Source organism: Hypanus sabinus, chromosome 6 (genome assembly GCF_030144855.1).
Source record: "Hypanus sabinus isolate sHypSab1 chromosome 6, sHypSab1.hap1, whole genome shotgun sequence".
Taxonomy (NCBI): domain Eukaryota; kingdom Metazoa; phylum Chordata; class Chondrichthyes; order Myliobatiformes; family Dasyatidae; genus Hypanus; species Hypanus sabinus.
The window spans coordinates 46,039,396-46,066,409 of NC_082711.1; the positions used below are offsets into that span (position 1 = coordinate 46,039,396).

Sequence of the window (27,014 nt, forward strand, 5' to 3'; positions counted from 1 at the left end):
TCTTAAAGAACATTGTAGGGATAAACCCTACACGGTAGCTTCCAAAAAAAACAGCATTTCCAGCCAAATTGTGGCTCGTGATAAAAATAATTTTTATTGTGCTTCAAGCTATAGCTATGACTTTTCATGCTTAATTGTTATCTTAAACAGGGTCCCAAGATAGTGGCAAAACTCTTAGTAATCATAAAAATGTTTTACTATTAAGTGTGCTTTAATAAATTGGTTATCGCAAGTCATTTTAAAATATGTACTAAATTTGTTAGATAACTACTTTACAATTTGTATTTTTAAACAATGAAATTGAAAAATATTGCACTTGTTTTCATAATCTAACTTGTACAACTATTAACAGCAATGATGCGACTAGACTTCACAGTTGACAGTTAAATAAAGTTACATGCATTATAAAGGACGTGTAAACACCATCTCCTCAGTAGTTCTCCACTTTATCAAATTTCACTGCCAGTATGCATGTTCTATGCTTACCACATATGGCTTTCAGTCAAACAAAATCAAAATTTCTAGAAGACGTATCCAACACATCATTCAAGTAAATTGATCAATTGATCAAACTACTCCATTTGATCACAAAAAAATCTAGATCAACACTACCGCTCATCTGGCAGCCGTTTTTGATCTGAGAGTAACTGATCATACAAAGCAAAGAACGTATTATGTCGGATCACATCTTAGTATGTCCAAAGTTGCTTTATGAGCAGTGGAGTTTATGAATTGCATTGATGCTGACAATGTGTGCACATCATCTCTCTCACATATGCCAATTGAAAGGACCAGGTAAGTTTTTTGGGAGAGTTGGTTGAGGGTATATTGGCCTGGTCACTATACCAATATAAGTTGCCATTCCTTCAATGCTTTTACACTAATTCCTTAATGATATGAATCATGGAATCAGATAAGGTACACTAAAACAACTTTTTTTCAAAAAACAACTGACTTATAGTGACAAACATTGAAAAAAGGAAGAAAATAAATTGTCAGGTTTCCACCTAAAATCCATTTTAATTATACCTCAAGCAAACAGATAGTGTTTACTATGTCACAATTAAAAAAATCAATATTGTTAAATTCATCCACAATGAATTATTTGGTTCAAGTACAGTAGTACCAAAGATTTTGGTTATGTATAGTATGCATTCATGGTAGTATTAAAGCAAAATGAAGATTAAATACTGCTGAATGCATAATTGGAAACCATCTTGACAGACACCTATTTTGTCTAATTCCACGAGTCTGTAGTGTTAAAGATAATCTTTGCCTATTTCAGTTTTCTGTAATAGAGAACACAAACAAGAAAAGTTCATTCCACTTGCAGTTATTTGTATGGCAAGCATAGATCAAATGAACTCAATTTAAATTACCTCTTCCTCCTTTGAAAATAAAAATGTACCAACAGCTGCACAACAAAAGGCCAAATAACTGCAAATGCTATAGTAGGGCCAGACACGTCAAAGGGCCACCAAGATGAACACTAGATTTAAAAAAAACAAATATTTTTTTAAAAGAACAGTAGAGCTTCAGCACTTTATTTCCTAAAACAGATGCAGTTTAAAATTAGACAACACCCAAACTTTAAAGAATCAATTTAACCACATTTAGCACCTTGTTACAAGACTTAAAGCAAATTGAAAATAAAAAATTAATCACTGAGGGTCATTATTGTTCTTAATTATGAAAACGTCCTGAGACAAAGGGATCCTGAAGTCAGAAAATCACAAATTTAGCAGAGCTATTTCAAAATTTGCTCATTAAAATTATTTGAAATGCATTTGCAACAATTACCTTAACACGTCCAGAATGGGCTGAATCACGCTGGGCATTTTCTGACTTGGCCTGCAATAAAACCTCAAATTTAAGACAAGGTTGAACAGATTTTTGCATAGTAGGGGAATTAAGGCTTATGGGGAAAAGACAGGTAGGTAGAGATGAGTCTATGGCTAGATCGGCCATGATCTTATTGAATGGCAGAGCAGGCTCGACGGGCAAGATGGCCTACTCCTGCTCCAATTTCTTAAGTTAGTGAAAAATAAGTAAAACTTATGCAAATAAACATTCCACTACTAATTTCTCTGAAATTATGCCCATATCGGTTAATATTAAAAGGAATTCTCTTGCTTTTCTTTTCGTTGTGAGTATTTTCAGTGACTTTTATATTTATTCCCAAACAGTGTTGTGGCTTCTGCCACCACTGTAATCGTAATTTGCCAATTTTTTCCCCTGTTCTATATTGAAAAAAAACATTTCCACATTTCACTGTAAGCTAATAAAGATTGGGAAAACGTGCTGATGCAAATTCATGTGCTACTGTCTATTCCTTAGTTCACCAGAATATAGTATGAACCACACTAGGGCTGCACCATGTGATCTTACCCAAAATCTTGAATTGTAGACATATGACTAGCACAGCATATTGGGTACTATTGCTGTCATTTATGTTTACTATGATTAATTCTTACCTGAGTAGCAGCTGCTGCTTCCAAAATATGAAGTCGTTCCAGCACACTCTGCATATCTTCCTGCAGCCTGATGACTGCTATTGCAATCTGTTCATTTACATTGCCTTTCTGTATCTGCTCTGACCCTCTTCGCTCCTCATCGCCACCATTTCCCAGCTGTACAGGCTGAAAACCCTCTGCAGACTGTTGAATCCTGTTACCTGCAAGATAAAAAGTAATATTGGACAAATCTGCAGTGAAACAGCCATCACACCAAATTTTCAAGGAAGACCAATCATTACTAATTCTCTTGAATTTACAGGAAATGCAAATTCAATCTTAAAGATATGCATTTTGTCAATATGTAAACTTTCCTTGGAGTATTGTATACAGTGTTAGTCACCCTGTAATCAAAAACCATTTTCAAACAGCAGAGGGTGCAGAAGAGATTTACAATGATGCTACCTGGACTTGAAGGCCTGAGTTATTGGACAAAGTGGTCACTCTAGATGTAGTGTATGAGAATGAGAGGTGACCTCAAAGAAGTGTACAAAATCATGACAGGCATTGTCATAGTCACTAGGACTGGGGAGTACAAACTAGAAGGTGCGGACAGAAGTAACTTGAAAATGTAACTTCTTTACACAGAAGGTAGTGTGTACCTGGAATGAACTGTTAAAGGAAGTGGTTGAGGTAGGTACAAATGCAACATTTAAAAAGCATATTCATTGGAATTATTTTGTGATAGAGTAATAGAACACTACAGCACAAAAATAGGTTATTTGCTCCATCTGGTACAGGCCGAACTAATCTGCCTAGCCCACCATACCCCCGCCCATCTATGTAACTATTCAAATTTCTTTTAATTGTTGAAATCAAACCTGCATCCACCACTACTGCTAGCAGCTCATTCCACACTCTGAGTGAAGTTTCAACTATGTTCCCCTTAAACATTTCATCTTTCACTCTTAACATGACCTCCAGTAGTCTCATCCAACCTCAATGGAAGAAGCCTGCTTACATTTACTCTCTATATCATTCAATCTTGTACACTTCTATCAAAACTATCCTCATTCTCCTACACTCTAGAGAATAAAATCCTAACCATTTCAACATATCCCTGTAACTCTGGGCAACATCATTGTGAATTTTCTCTGTACTCTTTCAATCTTATTGATATCTTTCCAGTGACCAAAACTGCACACAATACTCCAAATTAGGCCTCACCTATAACTCATACAACTTCAACAAATCATCCTGTATTCAATACTTTGACTTATGAAGGCCAATGTGCCAAAAGCTCTCTTTATGATCCTATCTACCTGTGACACCATTTTCAAGGAATTATGGATCTGTATTCCCAGATCCCTCTGTTCTACCACATTCCTGAGAGTCCTACCACACACAGTGTAAGACCTACCCTGGTTGCACTTTGGGGGACAAACATCTCACACTTGCCTGTATTAAATTCCATCTTCCATTTTTCCACAATGGAACACAACTATATATTAGTTGAGAGATCCTTTGCAATGGGTCATTATCTTGCAACAGTGGGGAAATATGCAAGAGCAGTAAAGCTTTGCAAGGAGTAAAGAAAACACATTACAGAAACAAAAAATGAGGAACTCTGCAGATGCTGGAAATTCAAACAACACACACAAAATGTTGGTGGAACACAGCAGGCCAGGCAGCATCTATAAGGAGAAGCGCTGTCGACGTTTCGGGCTGAGACCCTTTGTCAGGACTAACTGAAAGGAAAGATACTAAGAGATTTGAAAGTAATGGGGGGAGGGGGAAATGTGAAATGATAGGAGAAGACCGGAGGGGGTGGGATGAAGCTAAGAGCTGGAAAGGTGATTGGCGAAAGTGATACAGAGCTGGAGAAGGGAAAGGATCATGGGACGGGAGGCCTCGGGAGAAAGAAAGTGGGGGGGAGCACCAGAGGGAGATGGAGAACAGGCAGAGAGAGAGAAAAAAACCCAAGAAACTAAATATGTCAGGGATGGGGTAAAAAGGGGAGAAGGGGCATTAACGGAAGTTAGGAAGTGCTCACCTGGAAGGACTGTCTGGGGCCCTCAATGGTGGTGAGGGAGGAAGTGTAAGGGCAGGAGTAGCACTTGTTCTGTTTACAAGGATAAGTGCCAGGAGGGAGATCGGTGGGAAGGGATGGGGGGGGACGAGTGGACAAGGGAGTCGCATAGGGAGCGATCCCTGCGGAAAGCAGAAAGAGGGGAGGAGAGAAAGATGTGCTTGGTAGTGGGATCCCATTGGAGGTGGCGGAAGTTACAGATGTTCATGCCATCAGGTTGGATGCTACCCAGACGGTATATACGGTGTTGTTCCTCCAACCTGAGTGTGGCTTCATCTTGACAGTAGAGGACGCCATGGATAGACATATCAGAATGGGAATGGAACGTGGAATTAAAATGTGTGGCCACTGGGAGGTCCTGCTTTCTCTGGCGGACCAAGCGTAGGTGTTCAGTGAAACGGTCTCCCAGTCTGCGTCGGGTCTCACCAATATATAAAAGGCCACACCGGGAGCACCGGATGCAGTATACCACACCAGCCGACTCACAGGTGAAGTGTCGCCTCACCTGGAAGGACTATCTGGGGCCCTCAATGGTGGTGAGGGAGGAAGTGTAAGGGCAGGTGTAGCACTTGTTCCGCTTACAAGGATAAGTGCCAGGAGGGAGATCGATGGGAAGGGATGGGAGGGACAAATGGACAAGGAAGTCGCGTAGGGAGCGATCCCTGCAGAAAGCAGAAAGGGGGTGAGGAGAAGATGTGCTTGGCGGTGAGATCCTGTTGGAGGTGGCGGAAGTTACGGAGAATAATAGGTTGGACCTGGAGGCTGGTGGGGTGGTAGGTGAGGATAAGGGGAACCCTATCCTGAGTGGGGTGGCGGGCGGATGGGGTGAGGGCAGATGTGCGGGAAATGGGAGAGATGTGTTTGAGAGCAGAGTTGATGGTGGAAGAAAGGAAGCCCCTTTGTTTGAAAAAGGAAGACATCTCCTTCGTCCTAGAATGAAAAGCCTCATTCTGAGAGCAGATGCGGCAGAGACAGAGGAATTGTGAGAAGGGGATAGCATTTTTGCAAGAGACAGGGTGGGAAGAGGAATAGTCCAGGTAGCTGTGAGAGTCTGTAGGCTTATAGTAGATATCAGTAGATAAGTCGTCTCCAGAGATGGAGACAGAAAGATCAAGAAAGGGGAGGGAGGTGTCAGAAATGGACCAGGTAAATTTGAGGGCAGAGTGAAAGTTGGAGGCAAAGTTAATGAAGTCAATGAGCTCAGCATGCGTGCAGGAGGCAGCGCCAATGCAGTCGTCGATGTAGCGAAGGAAAAGAGGGGGACGGATACCCGTATAGTCTTGGAACATGGACTATTCCACAAAGCCAACAAAAAGGCAGTCATAACTGGGACCCATGCAGGTGCCCATGGCTACGCCCTTGGTTTGGAGGAAGTGGGAGGAGCCAAAGGAGAAATTATTGAGAGTAAGAACTAATTCCGCTAGACGGAGGAGAGTGAGTGTTGGTAGAGGGGAATTGCTAAGGTCTGGAATCCAAAAAGAAGCGAAGAGCTTTGAGACCATCCTGGTGGGGGAATGGAGGTATATAGGGACTGGACGTTCATGGTGAAAATAAGGCGGTGCGGGCCAAGGAACTTAAAATCATTGAAAAAATTCAAAGCACGAGAAGTGTCACGAACATAGGTGGGAAGAGATTGAACAAGGGGGGATAAAACAGTGTCAAGGTATGCAGAAATGAGTTCGGTGGGGCAGGAGCAAGCTGAGACAATAGGTCTACCTGGACAGGCAGGTTTGTGGATCTTGGGTGGGAGGTAGAAACGGGAAGTGCGGGGTGTGGGAACTATGAGGTTGGTGGCAGTGGATGACACATCCCCAGAGCTGATAAGGTTGGTGATGGTATAGGAGACAGTGGCCTGGTGCTCCTCAGTGGGGTCATGATCAAGGGGTAAATAAGAGGAGGTATCAGAGAGTTGTCGCTGTGCCTCGGCCAGGTAGAGGTCAGTACGCCAGACAACAATAGCTCCCCCCTTATCAGCAGGTTTTATAGTGAGGTTGGGATTGGTGAGAAGGGAGCGGAGAGCAGAGCATTCGGAAGGAGTGAGGTTGGAATTGGAACAGAGTGTGGTGAAGTCGAGACAGTTGATGTCCCATTGGCAATTAGCAATAAAGAGATTCAGAGCAGGCAGAAGACCAGAGCGGGGTGTCCATGAAGAGGAGGAGGGTTGAAGACGGGAGAAGGGGTCATCGGTGGGGGTAGGAGAGTCCTTGCCAAAGAAGTAAGCTCAGAGATTGAGCCGGCGGAGGAAGAGTTCAGCATCATGGCGTACGCGGAACTCGCTGCGGTGTGGATGAAGGGGGACAAAGCTGAGGCCCTTATTGAGGACAGAGCACTCTATCTCAGAGACTTGAAGGTCGGAGGGAATGGTAAAAACCCGGCACGGATGAGAGATGGGATCAGAGGGGGGAAGGAGGCTGGTAGCATCAGTGGCAGAATCAAAACACACAGTTCTTCAAGAAAGTTAAAACCTTGTGACATTTTTGGGGAAACAATTGAAAACCATACCTTGACCTCTCCTGGGCACATGAAACCCGGGTCTTTTGCTGATTCCTTTATCTTTCTGAGGACCACTTCCACTTGATCTTGTTTCTTCACCACCATGGGTAACACCACCTTTTTCCAAATCTAGTGGCCCTATTATCCCAGGATTCCGATGAGACTTTATGGAACATTCCAATTCTGATTTGCAACTACTTTGATTGCTTAACAGCTGACTGTGTTCAAACTCTGAGATCATCTGAGAACTGTTAAAATCATTACTGACAATGCAGTCAGCTCCCAAAATCTAAAAAAGTGAAACCAAGCACTACATTATTTCTATAATACTCATAATCTTCTACATATGATACTGCAACTTAAAAAAAACAAGATATTAATACATAAATTTTTCTCCCCATTCTATATTGCTGTTAATCTGTGGTCACATGTGGGCCAGATCATGGGATGATGAATTTCCTTCCTCACTGAACATTACTCAACCATGTGCAGTTTTTTTGTTTCAAATCAGTGATGCAGAATACCTGACCCACTGGGCTATACTCATTGCCCATGCATTCTTGCTTATATCCCACCTCGCAGCTCATCACACTAGCTGTCTCCCTGGATACCTGCCAGTAGTCCTCGAGGATCCTTAGAATACTCTTGAAAAGACCATTATACACAAAGACCAGGAGGAGCACAGCGGAAGCCATGTCACAAAACTTAATGCCGGACTCTGAACAAGCAATCCATTGGAGGAACTCAACGACTCGAGCACCAGCTACACTAGGTTCCTCCACCAGCTTATTTGTTCCTCCAGATTCCAGTACCTGCAGCCCCCTGCATTTCCACAGACACAACTCCCTCCCACCCCACCTTCTGAACACTATTATGAAATCCCCAGGGAGTAGAGTTGTAGGAATTATATCAAGCCTGAGGCCAGAGTCCCACCCCAGTCCATACTCAGCTTTAAACTCATATGGAAGTATTTAAGGCCAAATTATCTGCTTCAAAACTAAGCGGCAAATTTCTATCAATTGACCTTGTAACTTCAAATGAAGTTACAAGGTCAATAACAGATCAAACATTTTCTGTCCTTAATATTTTCTTATTTTGATGACTACAATAGCATCTGGCTAGTATAACCATATAACAATCACAGCATGGAAACAGGCCATCTCGGTCCTCCTAGTCCGTGCCGAACTCTTAATCTCACCTAGTCCCACCTACCCGCACTCAGCCCATAACCCTCCACTCCTTTCCTGTCCATATACCTATCCAATTTTACCTTAAATGACACAACTGAACTGGCCTCTACTACTTCTACAGGAAGCTCATTCCACACAGCTATCACTCTCTGAGTAAAGAAATACCCCCTCGTGTTTCCCTTAAACTTCTGCCCCCTAACTCTCAAATCATGTCCTCTAGTTTGAATCTCCCCTACTCTCAATGGAAACAGACTATCTATCCCTCTCAAAATTTTAAATACCTCAATCAAATCCCCCCTCAACCTTCTACGCTCCAATGAATAGAGACCTAACTTGTTCAACCTTTCTCTGTAACTTAAGTGCTGAAACCCAGGTAACATCCTAGTAAATCATCTCTGCACTCTCTCTAATTTATTGATATCTTCCCTATAATTCGGTGACCAGAACTGTACACAATATTCCAAATTTGGCCTTACCAATGCCTTGTACAATTTTAACATTACATCCCAACTTCTGTACTCAATGCTTTGATTTACAAAGGCCAGTGTTCCAAAAGCCTTCTTCACCACCCTATCTACATGAGACTCCACCTTCAGGGAACTATGCACAGTTATTCCTAGATCTCTCTGTTCCTCTGCATTCCTCAATGCCCTACCATTTACCCTCAATGTTCTATTTGGATTATTCCTGCCAAAATGTAGAACCTCACACTTCTCAGCATTAAACTCCATCTGCCAACGTTCAGCCCATTCTTCTAACCGGCATAAATCTCCCTGCAAGCTTTGAAAACCCACCTCATTATCCACAACACCTCCTACCTTAGTATCATCGGCATACTTACTAATCCAATTTACCACCCCATCATCCAGATCATTTATGTATATTACAAACAACATTGGCCCCAAAACAGATCCCTGAGGCACCCCACTAGTCACCGGCCTCCATCCCGATAAACAATTATCCACCATTACTCTCTGGCATCTCCCATCTAGCCACTGTTGAATCCATTTCATTACTCCAGCATTAATACCTAACGACTGAACCTTCTTAACTAACCTTCCATGTGGAACTTTGTCAAAGGCTTTGCTGAAGTCCAAATAGACTACATCCACTGCCTTACCCTCGTCAACATTCCTCGTAACTTCTTCAAAAAATTCAGTAAGGTTTGTCAAACATGACCTTCCACGCACAAATCCATGCTGGCTACTCCTAATCAGATCCTGTCTATACAGATAATTATTAATACTATCTCTAAGAATACTTTCCATTAATTTACCCACCCCTGATGTCAAACTGACAGGTCTATAATTGCTAGGCTTACTTCTAGAACCCTTTTTAAACAATGGAACCACATGAGCAATACGCCAATCCTCCGGCACAATCCCCGTTTCTAATGAAACGGGGAAAGTGTCGAAATATATTCATTATCTCAATGAACACAACTTCATTCATTTTGGATTATACCTTATTGCATGGACAACATCCCACATAAAAAGCAATATATAGTGGCAAGGCTTTGACCACGTTCAATATATTGTGATTTACCTCATCAGATCCCAGCTGTTCCATTGAATCACAATAAACCTCACTATCTGAATCACTAGCGAGGTGCTGAGTTCCTGAATGCTCACCATCTTGGCTTTCTAGGCCATCTGTAATTGAAGGACAAATGAAATATGATTAACACCAATAAAATATGAAGTCATTGAGATTAGGCAAGAAAATGTGTGTCTGTAAGACTTAACCAAACACTAGCAATAACACTGCAAATATAGGTCAGTTAATTTTAGTCTGAGTTGAAGAAACCAGCAGAAGCAAGAATCAGAGTCAAAACGAATAGTTATTTAACTGCACAGATTACTGAAGGAAAGTGAGAAGAGATTTATTAATGGCAATCTTGTAGCCCTGAATTGCTCTGATGGATGTTTTTGAGGAGATAATGGATATTCATAATTTTAATCACAGTTAATCTCTTATAAAATTTCTGTTGGGGTTTCCACTTTTTTTTAAGAATAGTACCAGCAAGGACTCTATTTTGTGATAAGGTACCAGCAAGAGCTGTTGAGAGGAATGCATTGATAATATGTACCTATGTAGCCTTTTGAAAGGGAAACCCCAAGTGGTTGTGAAATCATGACCCTGCTGTCTTCCTCATTTTTGTTACCTGTCAGAGACATGCTGATGGGGGAGGTCAGATGAATAACGGCAGTACATTTTGTAGATGGTATATACTTAAGCCACTGTGAACCAGTAGGAGAGAGTGAGTGTTCAGAACGGCCAAAGGGGTGGTAATTATAGGCTGCACTGTCCCTGATGCTGGCAAACTTCTGCTGTGTCATGTACCATGCTTAAAAGGAGTTGTATTAACAAGGAATGGCTTCTTTTCAGAGTGGAGAAAAAAGGCCAAAGGAAATGGGTAGACACAGCTGATAATCTTCCAGTGATACTTTCAGCTATTAATATAATTAATAGCAAACATTGTTCTAATATACAACTCCTTTCAGGTGACAAAACAGGAAAAAAAAATCAAAACAAATAAATCCAGAATCATAGACCTTTACAAATATATACATGATGAGGTAAAAGCAAGGAAGTGACTGATTCAGGTATAATGAGAGTGTTTAACCAACTCTATCAGTACACTTTGTACTGATAGATACAGAATGAGTGCAGTTGATGTTGAGATAAAGGCAGACTAAACTGTAATTGCTGAAAATGAAAATAGGTAAAAGGAAATTTTTAAATACATTAGCGAAAATACACCCCACATAAATATATAAGCCAATAATGTATCTGCACCCACTTCATATTTACCCCTGGTTGCAGAGAAATGGATATGAAACTAAAACTGCTATTTTTGTGCTTAAGTGAAATATATTAATGTTTTGTACAAAATTGTAAGGTATTTAAGTCATCAACTAAAACTGAAAGGTTACCTTCTTAAAATGGAAATATTTTAAAATAAGACAATTATTTTCATTGTCATTTAAAAATAAATCTGTTAATTTTAAAGTAAAGCAATTTATACATTAATAATTACTTTGAATCAAAATGTACTGCACAGTAATTTATTCTTATGCATTGGAAGATAAACATAAAGAATGTTCCATCGATATATTATGTGGTTAATTCTACTTGTTTCTTTTATCCATTTAAAGTCTAGGCCTTTATTGTAAGACACCAACAGAACTGAAGTGTGAGGAAGTAAATGCAAGAAGGATCAAAGGACATTAAAGTAACTTGGATTATAAGGGAAGGGGGGAAAGGAACAGAAGGAAACTAAATGAAGAAATTAATGATGTCAAGGATGTGGGAGAATGAATATTTAGAATGTGTTTAGATTTTAGTATGCAAGTGCAAAGGCAGCATGGAAATTGTAAAAGGCAATACACTAGAAAAAAGGATGAAAACAAATCAAAGCAGATTGCTGAGTAATTAAAGGTGGTAATAAAATTAGGAGATGGAGAGCAGCAAGCAGCTGACCATTTTGTACATTTCCTGTCCATAAATACAGATTCATAAAAAGTTCAAACCTTTGTACTTGAGACTTTAGAGGCACTAATGGTATTTCTCACTGGCCTCTAGCTTGGTTGTGATGTTTTGTATGGCCACCTGCATTTAAAGCAAGTTTTAAATAGGCAAGTAGAGGCAACTATATTTATTGTCAAGGTCAATCAAGGAGGAAAGCTTATAAAATTTTCAAGGTGCAGCTCAAGAATCCAAACAGTAGCAGACACAAATCAAAACATCAAAATGGTGGACCAACTGAACTCAATATGCTTTATGATGAAATATATAATGACACAATGGGTTTATGAAATGTACTTTGAGGACGTAAAGGAAATTTTAGTAGAAATGGCAGAACTAAGAATTCTAAGCATTCCTTAAAAAGTTATTGGAGAACATATAAACAACATAGCATTGATAATGAAAGAGGTTTGTTCCAAAATAATTTATTGAGCTGAAGTAAGTTCATTCAACAAACTGAACACTATGAGCCTCGATAAAATTACTAGCAAACTGGCATTCACTTAAAACTTGGGTTTTAATTATGCCAGTAGGATGCATCACCTAGTTATAATCAGAATCAGGTATAATATCACTGGCATATGTCATGAAATTTGTTGTGTGGCAGCAGTACATTGTAATACATAATAAAAACTGTAAATTACTGTAACTATATATGTAGAGTAAAAAGAGAAAATACTGTAAAAGTCAGGTAGTGTTCTTGGGATTAATGTCCATTCAGATATCTGATGGCAGACGGGCAGAATCTACAAACGTTTGTATTTCTGAATAGAAAGTTCCTGTATTTAAAGTTTATTTAAAGAAATTTAAAGTTCCTGTACCGCCTCCCTGTTGGTAGTAATGAGAAGAGGGCATGTCTTGGTTAATCAGGGTCCTTAATGAGGCATCTGAGGCATCCTGGATGCTGGGGTAGGCTAGTGCTGACTGTGTTTACATCTTTCTGCTTTTGATTCTGTGCAGTGCCCCATTCCATACTTGATGGTAATGCAGCCAGTTAGAATGCTCTCCATGGTACATCTGTAGAAATTTGCAAGTGTCTTTGGTGACATACCAAATCTCCACAAACACCCAAGAAAATATAGCCGCTGTCATGCCTTCTTTGTAATTGAATTGATGTGTTGGTGCAGGATAGATCCTCAGAGATATTACACCCAAGAACTTCAGATTGCTCAGACTTTCCACTTCTAGTCCCTCGATGAGGACTTGTGTGTATTCCCGTCTTACCCTTTCTGAAGTCCACAATCAGCTCTTTGTTCTTACTAATGTTGAGAGCAAAGATTTTGCTGTGACACCACTCAAACAGCTGATCTATCTCACCCCTCTATGCCTTCTCGTCACCATCTGAAATTTTGCCAACAATAGTTGTGTCATCAGCAAATATATATGGCATTTAAGCTGTGCCTAGCCACACAGTCATGGATGTAGAGAGAGTAGAGCAGTGGACTAAGCACACATCTTTGAGGTGTTCCAGTGTTGATTATTAGCGAGGTAGAGATGTTTCTTCTGATCTGCACACTTTTGGTGTTCTGGTCTTCTGGTGAGGAAGTTGAGGATCTAGTTGCAGCGGGAGATACAGAGGCCCATGTTTTGGAGTTCTTGCAATAGAACTGCAGGAACGACGTGTTAAATGCTGAGCTGTAGTCAATAAACAGCAGCATGATGCAAGAATTAGTACTGTCCAGGTGATCCAAACCAACATGAAGAGCCAATGAGAACGCATCTGCTATAGACTTATTGTAGTGGTAGGCGAATTGCAATGAGTCCAGGTCCTTGCTTAGGTAGGAGTTCATCCTAGCCATAACCAAACTCTTGAAGCACGTCATTACCATAGATGCGAGTACTACTGGATGATGAGTCGTTAAAGCAGCTCACCCAGCTCTTCTTGGACACTGGTATGATTACTGCCCTTTTGAAGTAGCTGGGAACTTCCAACTGCAGCAATTAGAGATTGAAAATGTCTTTGAACACACCTGCCAGTTGTTTGGCACACATTTTCAGAGCTCTATCAGGTACTCCATGCGAGCCTGTCACCTTGTGAGAGTTCAACCTCTTAAAAGATGTTCTGATCAGACAAAGAACACAAGGTCACTGGATGCTGCAAGAATACTCATAGCTGTAGTTTTATTCTCCCTTTCAAAACATGTATAAAAGATGCTGAGCTCCTCAGGGAGTGAAGCATCACTGCCATTCACGAAATTGGTTTTCGCTTTGTAGGAAGTAATATCTTGCAAACTCTACCAGAGTTGACATACATCTGACTCCACCTCTAACCTCAATTGGAATTGTTATTTTGCTCTTGAGATAGCCCTCCATAAGTCATACCTGGCCTTCTTATATAATCCTCGATCACCAGACTTGAATGCCATAGATCTAGCCTCAGTAGACTACAGATCTCCTGGTACATCCACAGCTTTTGTTTGGGCATGTACAGTAAGTTCTCATAGGCCCACATTCATCCACACAGGTTTTAATGAAGTCAGTGACAACTGTAATGTATTCATTCAGACTTGAAAATGAATCCCTGAATACTGTCCAGACCACTGACTCAAAACAGTCATGTAAGCACTCCTCCATCACCACTGACCTTATATTCTTAGTCTTCACTATTGGTGTTGTGGTCTCCAGTCTCTGCCTATACTCAGAGAATAGAAGTACAGCCAGGTGATCAGACTTTCCGAAGTGTGCCCGTGGGATGGCACAACAAGCATTGTCAATGGTACTATAATAGTGGTCCAGTGTGTTGGCTCCTCTGGTTCCACAAGTGATATGTTGGCAATGATTATTTAGAGACATTTTCAAGTTGGCCTGGTTAAAATCCCCCAAAATGATGGAGAAGGCATCAGGGTTCAATGTTTCATGCCTGTTGATTATATTGCTCAGTTTGTCGAGAGCAAGGGTTTCCAACCTGGGGTCCACAGAGCCCTTATTTAATTGTACTGGTCCATGCCATAAAAAAGGACTCTAGAGACTACTTGACACAGGCCTGAGGTAGCTGATCCTTATGGATTTCCTTCATTATCAAGCTAAACAACTTACTCAAGTTTATACTTTCCAGTGTTAGAATATCAGTGATTAAAAATTCATTTCAAAATAAATGTAAGTTATATTCTAGAAGCATTTGTCAGAAACAAGTGAACATCTGTTTTAGGTTAGCATTATCTATCCAGTAGCCATTATTAACAAAAATGGACAATTTAAAGATAAATATAAAAGTGAATGGATTTCTCCTGCTATGAGAATTTTAATGCTTTCATAATTGAGGAAGTACATTAAATTTGTGTAAAACAGATTCAAATCTTAAAATATATTCCTTGTAAAAAGCCAACAAAATGTCCATATTAATATATAATCAAAAATATTTCTCTTCTCCTTAATCACTTTAATGTTGAGAATTCAAGTGTCAGAACAAACGCTTTCTTACCACAATAAATAAACCTTTGTAATAATGGCTATTACTTATTTGAAACATGCTTGGTCATTGTTCACAATGCACCAAATAACACAATTGCTTTGAATCACCTATTTCACCATTCATTGCAAGTTGTTGTATGTTATGAACCATTACATCCTTTTCTTTCTCTCCAGTCCCTGGTTTTAGAGCAGGCTGGGGATCCGGAAGCCCATTGTGGACATCAGTGCTTAGTAGCTCTGTCTTTTCGAAGATTACAGATTCTGGTTTCACATCTTCTAATTTCACATCTGCTGGTTCCTGTGTTATGGTTCTTAGTTTCACTACTTCATTTGTCTCGACTAAAAAACAGTAAAGACAAAAATAGTACTTTAATCAATGGTTTTAAATTATCACTCGTTTTTTTTTCCAAATAAAAGATCTAGCAACAGCTAAAATGGGCAAGAGATTCACACTACATCACAGAAACTATTTATTTGGTGAGTGAAGTGATCAGACAGATATTTACAGTTAACATATTTGTATCTACTCACTTCATTTGGATTCTGTAGATAGAACTAACCTCTTTGAAATGTACTTGCAATTCATTTAAACCACTAAGATAAACATTTTCTACTATATCTAAAAATCCCAATTTGTTCATAAACATCTTCATGGCTCTGTCACATTTTATATTCTCTATTTTCATTACTAAGTTAATTGCTAATGGAGCTTCATTATTAAAAACATCTTTCCTGTATCTAAAAACATTCATAGGATGTTTCATTAAAATCTTTTCTGCTTTTCAAAATACTTAATTTCCTCCAGGGGGAGCAATTCTACATTATAAACACAGCATTCGAAAAACCTCATTTATCCATTGGATTCAAAAAAGTTTTGGATATGTTGGAGCAGCAGTTTGTTGAGCCTTTAATCTGGACAATCATTTGAGAATTATCAAATATTGTAAATTACTTAACTTTATTTTAAAACAAGTTATTTTGACATCCATTTTGTCTATTCTTTCACCGAAAATTCTCAAATCACAATAATCGAGTTTCTCTTATGTGACTCCAGAGTTCTACGCCTGCAATTCTGTTTTTGCAGCTTTGCTCATACCCAGTCTTTCATGATATGTACTGGCATCTGCTTCTCTTTTATTTCCAACTTTCTGCTCCTAACAACTAAGTATACTAAAACTGGTCAGTAAAGAACATTTCAACAGAATAGAAATCAACTGGGAAAGTGGGCAGGAAACAACAGATGAAACTTTCTCTTATACTGATAAAATGCTCTGAGATTTTCCTTAATTGTGAAAACAGTAATCATTTATTGTGCCACTCCCTTATACTTTCCCTCCAAATTTATTTATTCAAGTATCCTCCACTGTGACTACAGACCAATATAATCTTTCCCAGTTCAGGGGCAAGTAGGAATGGTCAATAAATGCTGGCAATTCTACATCCTGTGAAAAATAAATGACACGTACTGTTGCCACAAAATTAAATGAAATCAATAAACATGCATGTTAATATAACACAACAAATTCATTACAATTATCATGACATGTCAGCATATATGGGTAAAATATTCTTGAACCAAGTCAGTTATAAAGGCCAAAGCACAGGGCATGAAATAACAGCCTGCTGCTGACAAGTGACAAAGAAAGGTTTGATGAGTTTTCTAAGCCAGAAAACTGCAGACCTCTTAGACAACATATGTCTGATAATAATCACAATCAAAATTTGGTTAGTTAACATTTGCTTGTCTAACAGTTACCTTTATTTTATAAGACAATTTACAGGAATTCATCTGTTATGATTTACTAGATCCACTAACTGAATTTTAAATTAAAATGGACAGCGAAACAATTGGGGTGTTTAAAAATGGGATAGACTTCAGATGTTAGAAATCTCAAATATTAAGAATAAAAATGCCTGAAACACTCAGCAGATCAGGCAGCATTCTCTGGAGAGAATTAAGAAAAACTTTTGAAGGTATAATGCGACATAGTACAGTGAAAAATTTAGTTCAAGATATTAGTTCTACGATTCAATGTTAAACACTAAAGACAGGTAAACAACTTATAATCTATCCCATAACATAGTTTGATGTGTAATTTTACTCAACACCAAATTATATACATGGCACTTCGGTAAACAAATGGTTATAAAAGTCATCATTTTGAAGTTTGGACTTGGGGCAGAAGGGCGGAGAATGAAAAAAAAATCCTGGCAACAGTGATAATAAACAATTACTTCCTCCCCACCCCAACCAAGTCAACACACACTTCTACTACTATTTCAATATTCTTTATACAAAGCAAGCCTGGTTAACCTTTTCCATTTTTATCAGGTGGATTCAAATGCATTTTTAAAAAGGGCAAACTCAGCTTCATCACACATTTAAAGCATTTCTATTTTGAGCTCTTTTGGTCTCTTGGGACAGTGGTTCTACATAAATGATCTGTGCTACACAGCAGTTTCACTTCTGCACAAATCATTTGCCAAGCTTCTCTTTTTTGAAAAAACACATCATAAAACACCGTTCTCAAACATACCGAAAGCAGGAAACAGATGTATCCAAGTCTTTGCTACAAAATGATGTCATGTATAAGCAAGTTGAAAAATTATTTATAGAAATTAAAACTTCGTATACTCTGATAAGGTTTCACTTTACAACTTTTATTTCCTGCTTTTAAAAATCAACTATGAAGTGAAGTACTTTGTACTATAAGGTCTTGAAATATGACAGAAAAATAAGCAAAGGGACTAGCAATGTTTCTAACAGATACAATTACTGCAGTTAATGTAGTTAATTACAAAAGGATTTCAACTGAAATAAGTGTGACGTGATGTATTTGGACAGTCAAACCAGGATAGAACCTAGACAGTGAATGGCAGGGTAGTGACGGACGGATGTCGTCCAACGCAGGGACCTGGGAGTAAAAATGCACAGTGCATCGAAAGCAGCCATGCAAGTAGACAGCGCGGTGGAGAAAGTATTTTGCATGCCAGTCTTCATTAGCCAGGGCTTCGAGTTTAGGAGTAATTATGCTGCAGTTACATAAGTCAGTGGTGAGACCACACTTGGAGAGTCGTGTAGAGCTTTGGTCACCCAGTTATAGGAAAGACAAGGTCAAGCTGGAGAGGGTGTAGAAGAGATGTTCCAGGATGCTGCTGGACTAGAGGGCCTGAGTTATAGGAAGAGGTTGGCCACACTGGATTTTTATTCCTTGGAATGCAGAATGAAGGATGAACTCGGAAGTTTATAAAATTATAAAGGCTATGGGTAAAATCATAAGGGGTATGTTGGAAATGGTCTTTTCCCTCGAGCTGATCTAAAATAGACAGTGCAGATACAAGAGGGGAAAGATTTAAAGGGATCCTGAGAAGTACCTGGAAGGAGTTGCCAGAGGAAGTGGTCAAGGCGGCTATAATTGCAACAGTTAAGAAGCATTTAGATAGGTATGGGCCAGGGAAGGGTTTGGAGGGCTATGGGCCAAACACAAGCAAACTGGGACTAGCAGGGAGGATACTGTGGTCAGCCCAGACCAGTGGGGCCAAAGGACCTGTTTTCCTAATGTATTACTCTGACTCAGTACAGGTGTAACACAAAAAATGCTGGAGGAGCTCAACAGATCAGACAGCACATATGGCGAGAGAGAAGCTAACAGTCAATGTCTTAGCCTGAGACCCTTCATGAGGACTGGAAAGAAAGAGGGTAAAAGGCAGAACAAAAGGGCAGGGGAAGGGGAAGAGCACAAGCTGGCAGGTGATAAGTGAATCCAAGTGGGGGGGGGGGGGAAGAGGGAATGATATGAGAAGCTGGGAAGTGATCAGTAGAAGAGGCAAAGGGCTGAACAAGATGGAACTTGAGAGGAGAGAATAGTACACTGGAATAAATGGAAGAAGGAAGAGAACAAGAGGAAGGAAGAGAAGGTGGTGGACAAGTCGTGAGGGCAGGGGAAGGGGAGAGAGAAGGGATATAGGGGCCTAAGGAATAAGGGAAAAAGCGTGGGAGGGAGAGGACAGTGGGGAATGGATACCATAATAGAGAAATTGATACTGATGCAGTCACTTGGGAGTCTGCTAAAATGGAATATGAGGCGCCATCCTCTAATCTGCATCTTGCCTCAGCTTGGCAGAAGAGGAGACCGTAGTCATACACGTTAGTGTGGGAATGGGAAATGAAATTAAAATGGCTGACCAGCAGGAGATTCTAGCTGTTAAGGTGGAAAAAATGAAGATGTTTAGCAAGCTGATTGCCCAAATATCAAAACCAGGAGATCTGTACCTCACTCTGCAACTGGATACTCAGACCACATATCCACTTTGCTAACCCTGGCATACAGAACAGTGGTTAAGTAAGTCAAGCGACACACACAAAATGCTGGTGGAACGCAGCAGGCCAGGCAGCATCTATAGGAAGAAGCACTGTCGACATTTCATGCCTTCATCAGGACTAACTGAAAGAGATTTGAAAGTAGGAGGGGGAAGGGGGAAATGCAAAATGATAGAAGACAGGAGGGGGTGGGGTGAAGCTAAGAGCTGGAAAGGTGATTGGCAAAAGGGATACAGAACTGGAGAAGGGAAAGGATCATGGGACGGAGGCCTAGGGAGAAAGAAAGGGGCAGGGGAGCACCAGAGGGAGATGGAGAACAGACAGAGAGAGAACAAAAAGGGGAGGGGGGAAAATAAATAAATCAGGGATAGGGTGAGAAGGGGAGGAGGGGCATTAACGGAAGTTAGAGAAGTCAATGTTCATGCCATCAGGTTGGAGGCTACCCAGCCGGTATATAAGGTGTTATTCCTCCAATCTGAGTTTGGATTCATCCTGACAGTAGAGGAGGCCATGGATAAACATATCAGAATGTGAATGGGACATGGAATTAAAATGTTAGGCCACCAGGAGATCCTGCTTTCTGTGGCAGACAGAGTGTAGGTGTTCAGCGAAACGGCCTTCCAGCCTGCATCAGGTCTTGCCAATATATAAAAGGCCACACCGGGAGTACTGGGTGCAGTATACCACACCAGCCGACTCACAGGTGAAGTGTCGCCTCACCTGGAAGGACTGTCTGGGGCCCTGAATGGTGGTGAGGGAGGAAGTGTGAGGACCTGGCTAAAAGGTGCCACCTTAGCGCTGCAGGACTGTTTCCAAAGCACGGACTGGAGCAAGGTCAGGGAAGGCGGCCACCTAAGATCATCATGTTAACATTGATGAATATGTGGGATCAGTGACTGGCTATATATGAAACTGCATTGGGGATGTTACCATGATTAACCACTCTGCCAGGGCAAACCAGAATCTATGGCTAACTGTAGAGGCTCGTACACTGCTTAGGGATCAGGAGGCTGCCTTCAGATCGGGGGACAGGATGATTTTTCACAGACACCAAGGACACATGGCGCATATAGCAAGGTATATAAACCATAAAGAGTCCACCCTGTGTATCAGCAACAGCAACCCCTCCCATCTTGATAGGCTGAATGCCACCTACGCATGGTTTGACACATTGAATGATGTGACACTGAGGAAAACCCCCTCTCTTCCTGAGGAACAGGCACCCTGCCTGGCAACTGCCAAGTTGAGAAGGATCATAGCTAGGGTAAACCCACACAAAGCAGTGGGGCCATTCAACATAACTGATTGGTTGCTGAAGGATGGTGAGGTTCAGCGAGCAGAGGTCTTTATGGTTATCTTTAATATCTCGTTGAAGCAGTCCACTATTCCTGCATTCTCTAGCGCCCAAGAGAATAAAGGGAACTGGTCCAAACAATTACCAGTGGTCCTCACTTCAACAAACATGAAGTGCTTTATTGGTATTGGATTGTATAAAATCCCACCATCCAGCTACATTGGACCCTATTCAGTTTGTCTGCTGCCACAGACTCGTCCCTCCACTCCATCCTGTCCCACGTAGAAAGCAATGTTCATCAACTTCAGAGTCACTTCTCTTTCTTTCTTTCTAAATCTTTTTATTATTATTAGTAATATGGACAGAATACAAATGATATATTGAAAAAGAAATTACCAACATACAAATTCCATTACATATGAAAAAAACATACATAATAGTTACAATCTAAATGAGTTTACCAAGACATAAGCCATAAAATATATGTATGAACATGGGAAGTCTAAATATTTCATAATATATATTAAAAAAAACAGAAAAAAGGAAGAAAAAAAATATATATATAATGCAAAACTACTAATCTAGTAACTAATAACTAATATAGAAGAAAAAAGAAGCAAAAAAAAGAGAGAGAAAAAAAAGGGGGCTGTTTATAATATCTCACAAAAATAAATATTCATCAATGCCATCACTTCCGGCAGAGTCATTTCTCAAGGTTGGTGGGTAAACTGTCCTCGTTGGGACTCAAAACTCCTTTCTGTAGCTGGATTTTGGACTTCCTGGTGGAAAGACCCCAGTCAGAATGAGCTGGCAGTAATATCTCAAGCTTCATCACGCTGAGCACTGGTTTTCCCCAGGGCTGTGTACTCAACACTGCTGCTGTTCAAGCTGCTGACTCACAACTGCACCACCAGATCCATTTCAAACCACATCAAGTTTGCTGATAATATTACAGTGGTTGGCTTCATCAGCAACAATGATGAGTCAGCATACAGAGAGGCTTGTCAAATGATACAAGAATAATAACGAGTCTCAATGTGAACAAGACAAGAGAGATTATTGTGGACCATGGAGGTGCAGGTTGACTTCTCTCCATTGCACATCAATGGCTCTACTGCAGAGAGCATGAAGAGCACCAAGTTCCTTGGTGAGTACATAATGGACGATCTAACCTAGACACACAACACCTCCTCACTAGTCAAAAAGGCACAGCAGCATCCACACTTTCTGAGGAGCCTAAGGTGTGCAAGGCTCCCCACCCCCATTCTACCAACTTTCTACAGGAGCACCATCGAGAGTGTCCTGTCTGGCTGCATCATCCTGTGGTACGGAAACTGAAAGACTTTGGACTGCAAGACCCTACAGGGGATAGTAAAAACGGCCAAGAGGATCACCAGGGTCTCCCTCCCACCCCCGCCCCCCATTTCAGAAGCATTGCAGATGAAGCATTCTTGAGGATCCCTACCAACCATCCCTCAATCTCTGTGACCCACTACTGTCAGGAAAGAGGTACAGAAGCATCAGGGTGAGGACTGCAAGACTGGGTAACATTTTCTGTCAGGCTGAAACTAATGAATACCCTGCCACCACTGTGGTCTCGTCACTAAGACAGGGAGCTTTTTACTGATAACTGATTACCTGTTTGCACGCTACATGCATTTTGAATTATATTTTATTAACTTATTTATGGCAATATTTTAGTTTATGTGCTGTATAAGCCAACATGTTTTGTGGGTGTACATTGGTCCAGAGAAACACAATTTCATTTGGTTGTATGCTAAATCAGCCATGATCTTATTGAATGGCAAAGCAGATTTTACCTAACAATCTGACAGTAAAGGACTATCTTGCTAATTATGATTGATTTTGATACCTGGCTGGCAAGAAAGGGAAAACAAGCAAATAAAAGCAAACTAATATTTCATGTGTAATTATGATAAGCTACGGAAGAGTAGAACTTGACAACAAACTGAGCTGAACAAACTGTAGTCAATGTAATATGCTGAATATAGTACACAACACTAAAAAGAAAAATTAATTATAATGAAACATAATGAACAAATGAGGCAGGGAATTTAGAAAAAAGGTTAAATGCAATTTTACAGAAACATAATATTAATAATTCTATCAACAGAGTCTTAAAAAGGTACATCAAAGCTAATGGCAAATGTTTAATAAAAATATTAAGAGGAAGACTGCAATCAAGAATGTTGACTTAATAAAGATGAAATAACTGAAAGCTATTTGCAAACGTTCTTAGGCAGTGAAGAAGTAGATTTAATACAAGTTTTAATAAGTGGAAAAATTAATGGAAAAACAGGATAGTCAAAACACCTTTTCCACACATGTATTTGTTAAAAAAAAATCCAAAACATTCATGGATTGAATTAGGAAGTTGCAATTGTTATGCCTACATCTCTGAGAAGAGAAGACAAAACTACAAAAATATAACTGCAGATGCTGTGGATCAAAGAATACGTACACAATGCTGGAAGAACTCCTGAATAATAATGTTCCTAAAGAAATGGTACAGGGCTTAAAGCATGTTATATTCTCCACACGGTAGGCTTATTCAGTAAGTCAGAAGGCTTGGGATCCAGGGAAGTTTGGCCAGGTGGATTCAGAATTGGCTTGCCTGCAGAAGACAGAGGATCCTGGTGGAGGGAGTACATTCAGTTTGGAGGGTTGTGACTAGTGGTGTCCCACAAGGATCTGTTCTGGGACCTCTACTTTTCGTGATTTTCATTAATGACCTAGATGTGGGGATAGAGGGTGGGTTGGCAAGTTTGCAGACGACACAAAGGTTGGTGGTGTTGTGGATAGTGTAGAGGATTGTGAAAGATTGCAGAGACATTGATAGGATGCAGAAGTGGGCTAAGAAGTGGCAGCTGGAGTTCAACCCGGAAAAGCGTGAGGTGATACACTTTGGAAGGACAAACTCCAAGGCAGAGTACAAAGTAAATGGCAGGATACTTGGTAGTGTGGAAGAGCAGAGGGATCTGGGAGTACATGCCCACAGATCCCTGAAAGTTGCCTCACAGGTAGATAGGGCAATTAAGAAAGCTTATAGGGTGTTAGCTTTCATAAGTCGAGGAATAGAGTTTAAGAGTCGCAAGGCAATGATATAGCTCTATAAATCTCCGGTTAGGCCACACTTGGAGTACTGTGTACAGTTCTGGTCGCCTCAGTATAGGAAGGATATGGAAGTATTAGAAACAGTACAGAGGAGATTTACCAGGATGCTGCCTGGTTTAGAGACTATTCATTATGATCAGAGATTAAGGGAGCTAGGGCTTTACTCTTTGGAGTAGGAGGATGACAGGAGACATGATAGAGGTGTACAAGATATTAATAGGAACAGACAGAGTAGACAGCCAGCGCCTCTTCCCCAGGGCACCACTGCTCAGTACAAGAGGGCATGGCTTTAAGGTAAGGGGAGGGAAGTTCAAGGGGGATATTAGAGCAAGGTTTTTCACTCAGAGAGTGGTTGGAGCGTGGAATGCACTGCCTGAGTCCGTGGTGGAGGCAGATACATTAGTGAAATTTAAGAGACTACTAGACAGGTATATGGAGGAATTTAAGGTGGGGAGTTATATTGGAGGCAGGGTATAAGGGTTGGCACAACATTGTGGGCCGAAGGGCCTGTACTGTGCTCTACTATTCTATGTATATGTAAGCATAAATTAATGAACTGAATATGGTACAAATTACAGATCTACTTCCTGATGAACAAACTTATGGAATTGCCTCACATTCTGTGTATGAGAACAGGCAGCTAAAAGACAGGCCAAATGAAAAGGCTGAGTTCAATAGAGAGATCTGGGGGAATTACAGAGTAATTAAATGGTGTGAAATAGGAACAGTAGAAATGCAAAGTGATTCAATTTTTCTTGTTAGGCAGATTGCCTAAATTTAGCTTTTATTATTTTACAATTGTTGAGTATGATTCAATAAGATAGCTATAGAGAAACTACATCCTCTTCTGAAGGTATTCAAATCAAGACTGTAATTGTAAAACAGCAGCCAGCTCATTCAGAGTGAAATTATTTGACAATTTTTCCATATGAAGGGTGGTAGAGAACTAGGAGATACATCCTTGAAAGGACGCAGTTGCTGGGCTAGTTAAGCCAACAAGATTTGGATTGATTTCAGTTAGGTTAGGCTGTCAAGGACTTTGAAGTCAGTGGAAAGTAAATGGAGCTGTAACATTGAACAACCATGTTCTAAATGAGTTTACAATTATGAAAAACTCATGTTCTATTAATAACAGGTAAGTTTTTGATCTGCTATCACCTTGAAGAGGAAATGAGTCACTCTTACTGAACTCATCTCTTTCCGATGAAGAAAGAAAAGACTTAAATGAAAAAAATTATTTGAGACTTTTGTTAATGTTTTAATAAATGGTGCACTCCATTGTAATTTAATAAAAACAGAACAAAGTTTTTCTTAAGCATTCAATCTGCTGGAGAAACATAGTGGGTTGTGCAGCATCTGTTAGGGGGTCGAGGTCTAGGGGAAGAGGGGAATCATTGACTAAGTTCTGATGCTGCGTTTTGACCCAAAAAGTTGACAGTTTCTCTTTCCCCATACATGCTGTTGATCGACTGAGTTCCTCCAGAAGACTGTTTCTTACTCCAGATTCCACTCCTGTGTCTGTATTCCTTACATTATTTTGTCTGTTTACTATGATCTTTTTCTGCTCTTTATTATTGCTCTAGTCTAGTGATCACCAACCTTTTTAAGCCCAAGATCCCCTACCTTGGCCTTAGTGAAAGGCGAAATTGACCCCAGATCAATTAGTTACACGCAAGCACACCGGGGCAGAAAAGACCGGAAGTACAACCCCACAACCCAGAAGTAGAAATAATGTATAAGCACCAGGGGTACCCACCCTTTTTTGCACCGCGGACCTGTTTAATATTGACAATATTGTTGCGGACTGGCCGACGTGGTGGGGGGCGGGGGGGGGGGGTGATGTTAAACACAACGGGAATACAGTGATACTCGAAGCCGGTTCCTTATGTCCAGTCTATTCTGCAATTTAGTTTTCACGGTTCTCGCACTTAGCTTCTGTCCCGCTTGCTCACGTTTTTTCCGCTGAAAAATCTCATCGTGTTTGTTTTTAAGTGCAGGGTGCTTGGACTCAAGGTTCCAAAGCAGCTTTGAGAGCTTCATTGCCTCTGACAGCCTCCCGCCCCACCCGCCACCAGACGCCTTGGCCAGGTGCGGCTGCTCGTGGGTGGGGTGAGAGGACAAGGTCAGGGCCGGTGGTTCCCGTACCGGGGCTACGGCGGTCGCAGTCCAGAGAGAGCGACCGACCAAGCGAGGAGTGCAACTTGTAGGATCTATCGGCCGACAAAAGTTTGTTTCAGTATATCGCAACAAGGTAGCTGCTCTGATACTTACAAAATGCTGAGCCCGAATTAGGTCGTCTGTGAATATTTTAGCACCGGGTTCCCCACGAACATTCGGTGTGGTAAACAGGTTTAGAGGTGGCGCCCATTTGTCTGCGCTCCGGGCCGGTAGCAACGGCACTTCCTGCCAGCCACCCGAAGCCAACCAGAGATCCCTGCCGCGAGGGTATCACTGCGTTTAGGTGACTGATGACCTCGCGTGGGTACAAGTTTAACAGTGGGCATGACAGGGAATGAGGAAAAGTGGAGCTGGCTAATATTGTTTCCTCGCGGCCCGGTGGTTGGGGACCACTGAAGTACACTGTGTAGTACGGGGGAGCTACACGCATCTGCACTGGGCAGAAAGAACTGAACTAAAACCCTGCAACCCGGAAACAATCTCTCAACAGTATTTGTGTATTTATTTTTCTTTTTTTTTGGGATCTACTGGGGAAGTCTCAAAGATCGACCAGTCGTTTGCGATCAACGGGTTGGTGACCACTACTCTAGTCAAACATGTTCACTTGAGGAAATTACCCTAGTTTCCTTGTGCTGAAAGTAAGTAACTTAAATGCAGAGTCAGTTCATGCAAATGGATCCTTGACTTTCCCCATCCGGAGACCACAGTCAGAGCGGATGAGAAAGAACATCACATCCTCACTGACAATCAACGCTAGCACACTTCAAGGATGCATATTTAGCCCATTGCTCAACTCTCTTTATACCAATGACTGTGTGACCAGTCACAGCTCAAATGGCATCTGCAAATTTGCTGATGGCACAACTATTGTTGGCCGAATTTCAGATGATGACAAGGAGGTGTATGGGAGTGAGATAGGTCA

The 27,014-nt window shown here is 40.8% G+C and overlaps 1 protein-coding gene across 3 annotated transcripts in view; it reads right to left on the reverse strand.

The window, feature by feature from the left end:
* Nucleotides 1-75: 75 nt before the first annotated feature.
* acbd5a (acyl-CoA binding domain containing 5a) overlaps nucleotides 76-27,014 on the reverse strand; it is a 98,646-nt gene continuing 71,707 nt past the window's right edge. For all 3 annotated transcript variants that reach the window (XM_059972046.1, XM_059972045.1, XM_059972047.1), the window contains 7 exons: nucleotides 15,273-15,503; nucleotides 9,771-9,877; nucleotides 7,045-7,324; nucleotides 2,475-2,674; nucleotides 1,801-1,851; nucleotides 1,380-1,489; nucleotides 76-1,289 (listed from right to left, as the gene is read on the reverse strand). In XM_059972046.1, coding sequence (XP_059828029.1) covers nucleotides 1,277-1,289; nucleotides 1,380-1,489; nucleotides 1,801-1,851; nucleotides 2,475-2,674; nucleotides 7,045-7,324; nucleotides 9,771-9,877; nucleotides 15,273-15,503 — 992 coding nt within the window. In that variant the 3' untranslated portion in view covers nucleotides 76-1,276. The remainder of the gene's footprint in view (nucleotides 1,290-1,379; nucleotides 1,490-1,800; nucleotides 1,852-2,474; nucleotides 2,675-7,044; nucleotides 7,325-9,770; nucleotides 9,878-15,272; nucleotides 15,504-27,014) is intronic.